Consider the following 6,144-nt stretch of genomic DNA (forward strand, 5'->3'; position numbering starts at 1 on the left):
TAGCCACATTTTCAAAAGAAGTCGTTTCCTCCTGCTCTGGCCATTCCCAGGCTCAGGCTGGGGTTATGCATCTCTTCTCTGAATGGCTCAGAGGCTTGCTGGCTCCTACTCTGTGGCTGGGATGTATGGCTGTGGACTGGCACAAGGTCATCCCGTCATCTTTCACGATCAAAGCTGTCTTTTTAATTTCAATTTATTATTTTTAGATCAAACGGTCCATGTGCAGATGTGTTTCATGGGTATAGCGAGTGAAGGTGAGGTTTGGGCTTCTATGAAATCCATTATCCAAATGGCATGCATGGTACACAATAGGTATGTTTCAGCCTTTCCCCCTGCCCTCCATTAAGGGTTCCCATGACGAGTTCCCGTCTTTATGTCCGTGTATGCCTGGTGTTTAGCTCCCACCTGTGAGATCATGTGGTATTTGGTCTTCTGTTTCTGTGTTAACTCATATAGAATAATGGCCACCGGTGGCATCCACATTGCTGTAGAGGACATCATTTTTTTCTTTCTTTTTTTTGTAGATGCAACCATGATTGCCCTACCTATATTTTCCTCCCGCAGCTGGCTGAATCCAAGGATGTAGAACTCACCAATACAGAGTGCAGACTGCAATTGCTTTTTATTTATTTAACTTTTATTTTAATTTTAAAGATGTGGGATACAATTCAGGATTAGGTATACATATGTCCATTATGCAGGTACTCTTGTTGATGAGGTGTGCCACTCCTTCCCCAGGCAGATTCCCACTATGGTCAATCCCACAGATATTTTAATTTCTTTCTCTCTGCTTCCACTTCACAGTTGCAGAAGCATCAATAGGCAATGGAGAGGGAGCCCTCATGAACATACGACAAGCCCAGAAGAAGCAGATCAGCACTGAACTGATTATTGAGCCAGAGATGCCCTCAGACAAGAGGCGCTTCAGCCTGTCAGTCTTCATGAATGAGCAGCTGGACTTCTGTGAGGAAAGCGATGTCATCACCACACTCAATTATATCTTGCCTTGTTTCTCACAAGGAAACCTAGAATGTGTAATCAACATTGCTAAGAAACTGCTTTTTTCAAATATTCAAATGGAGCTCCGGATCTTTTGAAAAGCAGTACAGACAGCCCCTTTCTAGAATCGTCATACAGCAGTCCAACGTACAAAAGTGAATTTAGGAATCTCTATCTTCATTCAAGAAAAATTCCACGAGGTCAAAAGAAAGAAAGAGCTGCCATGCTGATGCAGCCTAGCCTCAGATCCAGAATTTACACATCAACTCTCTCCAGATGGGTTGGAAACGGCCTGGCCACAGGAAAACAGCCTAACAAAGACCCAGGGTGTCAGGAGAAGGCTGCAGACCGTGGACATGGTCATCAAGGGGCCCAGGGCATTAAGTAAAGGCGCCTCAAGAAGGCACTTCTAGATCAGCGCATCAGGAGAAAACAGAACACGGAGTCATCTGTGGAGCACGCTGCCGAGGAAAGGCGGCAGGCGAGGCTAGCCCCAAGGGAGCCGGAATGGCCAGAGGCCCCAGCAGCTGGCATGCAGCCTGTCCCACAATGCCCTTGCTCACACAGGTCAGAAGGCCTTGTTCTTTTCAATACAAAAGATGGGCGTGCCCAGTCACCTCCATGAAAGCCCTGTCTGGAGATCAAAATGAGTCAAAAGACTTGACATATTTGTTTTAGATGATGCCAATATGACAGTTAAAAGCATGAAGGCCTCAAATTCTGTTTTACATCCCAGAGAAAAAACATCACGTTCATAAAACTCACTTCCAGGTATCCACAGAGCACCCAAGGCCAAGGAGAGTCGGAAGTTCAAGAAGGAAGGCCCACTCAGTGGTCTGATGCTTGCCAAGAAGCCCCGTTCCCTGCAGTCAGAAGCCTCATCAACTCTTGCAGGGGGCTTTTTCACCTTCAGCAGACCCGAGCCCTCAGGAAAACCCTTTTCCAGAATTATTTGCTCTTTCAGACCCAACTACAGAAAAAGCTACAGAAAACTCCACATCAGGAACGGCTTCTCTAGAAAACATTTTTGTTGAAAACCCCATTGTGCCGTAAGGCACTATCTCTGAAGACCCCATGAACACTTCCCAGGCTGACTCCATTGCCCTTGCCTTCGACACTATGTTGCCCATCAGACAGACCAGTGAAATGCAGTGGGTGTTCAGCAACCCGGGGCCTGAGGTGTCCCCTACGCCAGAGAGCCTCAGGTATCTGCTCTTCGTTCCCCAGCAGACCAGTTTGAGAGTCAGTTAAATCAGCAGCTGCATCCCTAATCCCCAACAATGATGTTGGGAGGCTCATTTCCCATGGAGGATGAGCTGGGGAGAGCACTCACATGGGGCCCAGGGCTCCAGTACCTCTCGTCCTAGCCTGGTAACTTTTATCATGTCCATGACCTCATACTTTGCTCCTTAGAGATGAAGCAGACGCAATACACAAGACAAACTGCAGAAGGAATTAATTGCTCAGTAACCAGGTAACATGTCAGACTTGCTCTGTTCTTTAAGAGCCTGTAGGCTACCAACTCAGAAGAATGGGGTTTTGCATAGCTAGTTATTGGCCTTTCAAGTGGTTTGGCTTTTTTTAAAAAAACAAAACAAAACAAAACTTATTTCCTTTCCTTTTCTTTTTTCTCAACTCACTAAGGAAGGTCCAGGATATGGAACTTCTATAATGGCAACAACAACCACATCTTTGCAATATCTGTGACCACTGTCTTGACGATCTTGATTATAATTATCTGTCACACTGAGGTAAGGACAACAATTAATGCTGATTTCCAGAATGCAGTCCTGTCTCTCTCTCTCTCGTCGTTTCAGAACGCACACACTGAAAATCAAGGCCACTTTCCTGCCTACTGGCACTTCACAATCCTCTCGAGATCCTTAGACTGAGAAAAGCTTTGTCCTTTACTGGAAAGTATGTCCCAGGCATGTTTAAAGGAACTTTCCTCTTAGAGATCTCTGTGGAACTGTAACCAAGTTAGCAAACCATGAGACTTTTTCAAAAAGTGAAGTTTAAGAAGGCCAGAGTGTATATGCCAGCAACATTTCTCCAGTCCCAAACTTACAATATGGTGTACTTCCCGGTCACTTCCCATCTGCCACTGATTTATTTCCTTGTTGTAGAAATGAGAGATGTACAATCTCGATGCTCTCACAGCTGCAGTCACCCTGGAAAAGGACACCGGCAAAGGACAAAAGGTCCATCCTGTAGAGAAAGTAGAGTCACGTAGCTCCTGCTTCTCCGGGCATGTGAGGCGCTAAAGGACTCCGGGAGAGCACCCTTTGGCATGTCCTGCTTACACAAGCTGTTTCCTGGAGCTTGCCTCTGTTTACCTTTTGTCCAGTTACATAATGGCTTATTATTCATCCCACCAGTCAGGCGCCAGCATATTAAAGAGCAACATAATACACTGGCGAGCTTGACTCCACACTACTTGTCCAACCCACCTTGTCATGTTTGCCTTTCCACTGTCTTGGCAGGCTTCCGTTCCTGCCAAAGCAGTCCTGCACTGCACCCCAGTCACCATCCCAACTCCTTCTTTTGTCTGTGCACCTTTGACCCTTTGAAATTTCCCTTATTTCACTCTGCCTGTGGCAGTCCTGTGTGCTCATCAAAAGCCAACTCAAGTTCATCTTCCTTCCTGATGCCTTCCCTCAATATTCCAACCCCAGGCTGGGCACGGTGGCTCACGCCTATAATCCCAGCACCTTGGGAGGCTGAAGCAAGAGGACTGGCCTGTGCCCACGGGTTTGAGACCAGCCTGGGCAAATTAGCGAGACCCCATCTCTACAAGAAATAAAAAATTAGCCAGGTGTGGTGTTGCATGCCTGTAGTTCCAGTTACTTGGAAGGCTGAGGCAGATGGATCACCTGAACCTAGCAGGTCGAGGCTATGGTGGCCATGAGTGCGCCACCGCACTCCAGCCTAGGCTACAGAGCCTCCAACCCATCAATCAATCAATCAATCAAATAGACAAGCCTCTGCATCACTGTACTCCGTCTGCATGACAGAGTGAGAATTTAAAAAAATCCTATGTACTTGGGTTCTGGAGTTACGGTAAGCCCCCGATCTGGCTGAGTTGGGGTCTCCTGCATAGTTAGAGAAAGCTTAACCTCTGTAGTAGGCTCTGGAGTTGTGGCAAATTCCAAATCCAAAGGCTGAGCTATGACTTGAGTCAGGTTTGCATGCTGAGTCTGAACCTGGCAAGGGTGCTTTTAAGGCGCTGTAGTCATCAGGGCTATAGACTGTTCAGCCCCCACAGTGGATGCTGGGGGGATGGTGAGCCCCAGGTCCAAAGGCTGAACTGTGATTGGGAGCCAAGATGGATGTTGACCTTGACCCTGACCTGGTATTGGAACTGTCACGTCATGATACATCGGAAGTTGAGCTACACCTCCTTAGGTGACTCTGGAGGCTGATCTGTGTTTTCCTGTGTGGTTGGAAAAGGTTCATCCTCCATATTGGATTCTGGGGTTACGGTCACTTGCAGGACCAGAGGGTGAACTGTGAGTTGAGTCAGGTTTGGATGCTCAGTCTGAATCTGGTCTGGATATGGATGTGTCACCACAAGGGACAATGGAGGAGCTGTGGTCACTTTCAGGGCTGTTGACTGTTCAGCCTTGGTAGTGTATTCTGGAGTGATGGTGAGCCCCAGGTCCAGAGGCTGGTCTGTAACACCAAGCAGAACTGGATGCTGAGCTTGATCCTGACCTGGTGTCGGATCTGTCACCTCTCGATAACTGGAGGTTGAGGTACAACAACTTCCTCGGGAGGCTGAGTTGGGGTCTCATGCATGGTTGGAGAAGGTTCAGCCTTCATCCTGGGTTCTGTAGATAAGAAAAGTCCCAAGTCCAAAGGTTGAACTGTGACACTGACACTGGGCGATGTCAGATACTGAGCTTGACCCTGACCTGGTGTTGGAACTGTCATCTCATGATGCACTGGAGATTCAGCTACAACCTCCTCAGAAGGCTCTGGAGGCTGAGCTGGGACTGCCTGCTGGCTTGGTGAAGGTTCTGCCTCCTCCGGGGTTCTGCAGGCTGAGCAGGGACCATGTGCCGGACTGGAGCAGATTCTGCCTCCTTTGGGGGCTCCGGAGGCTGAGTGGGACCCCCCTGCAGGATTGGAGATGGCCCCATGTCCTCCAGGCTTTCTGGAGGTGAAGATGAGATCACCTGCTTTGTCAGAGAGGGTTCCACCACCATAGGAGTCGCTGAAGACTGAGCAGGGACTGTCTGCTGGACTGGAGAGGATTCTACCTCTTTAGGGGGCTCTGAGAGCTGACTTGGGCTCTCTGCAGAAATTGAGAAGGTTCTACCTTTGCCGCAGGCTCTGGAGGCTGAGATAGGGCATCCTGCAGAATGGGAGAAGGTTCTGTCTCCTCTGGGGACTCTGGAGGCTGAGGAGTGCCATCTTGATGAACTGGAGGTGGCTCTACCTGCCCCCCCCCAGGGAGTTCTGCAAGCTGAGATGGGGTCACCAGCTGAGTTGGAGAAGGTTCCACCTCCCTGGGGAGATCTCGAGTCTGAGTTTTGGCCTCTTGTTGGGCTGGAGAAGAGTCAGCCTCTTTGGGGCTTCAGACTGTGTTGGAGAAAATCCACCCTTCTCAGTGGGAACAGGAAGGTCTTCCTGCTGGTCTGAAGAAAGTTCAGCCTCCATATTGGACCCTGTCTGTATGGTGAGTACCATATCCACTTGTTGAACTGTGGTATGAGACAATGGTGACCTCTGAATACTGATGAGAAATCTAGGGATGACAATGTCATCTCATCATTAAGTGGACTTCTATAGAATGGGGAGAATGCTGGAGGCTGAGCTGTGTGCTCTTGCTGGCCTGCGAAAGCTTCAACTCCCCCAGGGGGCTCTTGAGACACAGCTGAGCTCTCCTGCTGGCCTGCAGAATGTTCCTCAGGCAGCTCTTTGGGCTGAGGTGGGACCCCTTGATGGACTGGAGGATGTTCATCCTTGGCAGGGGGACTTAGCTGCTGAACTAGAACCTCTTGCTGATCTTTCAAACTGCTTCAAAATGTTCAGGGGACCCAGACAACTGAGCTGGGGCCTCCTGTTGGGTTAAAACCTCATTAGTGGCCTATGGAGTCATGGTGACCACCTGACCTACAGGTTGAACAGCAGCATTGGGCA

General features: G+C 48.9%; 1 protein-coding gene across 1 annotated transcript; it reads right to left on the minus strand.

Moving 5' to 3' along the window:
• Positions 1-3,086: 3,086 nt before the first annotated feature.
• LOC110595013 (leucine-rich repeat-containing protein 37A3-like) lies at positions 3,087-5,296 on the minus strand (the record flags this gene model as incomplete). Its single annotated transcript, XM_021709411.1, is given in 5 exon segments — positions 3,087-3,170; positions 4,059-4,202; positions 4,481-4,753; positions 4,756-5,022; positions 5,082-5,296. Coding segments are annotated over 5 exon segments (983 nt in total), but the record flags the coding sequence as incomplete, so codon positions are not given.
• Positions 5,297-6,144: the final 848 nt, after the last annotated feature.

Source organism: Carlito syrichta, unplaced genomic scaffold, assembly GCF_000164805.1.
Source record: "Carlito syrichta isolate Samal-C Ts95f unplaced genomic scaffold, Tarsius_syrichta-2.0.1 Scaffold213718, whole genome shotgun sequence".
Lineage (NCBI taxonomy): Eukaryota > Metazoa > Chordata > Mammalia > Primates > Tarsiidae > Carlito > Carlito syrichta.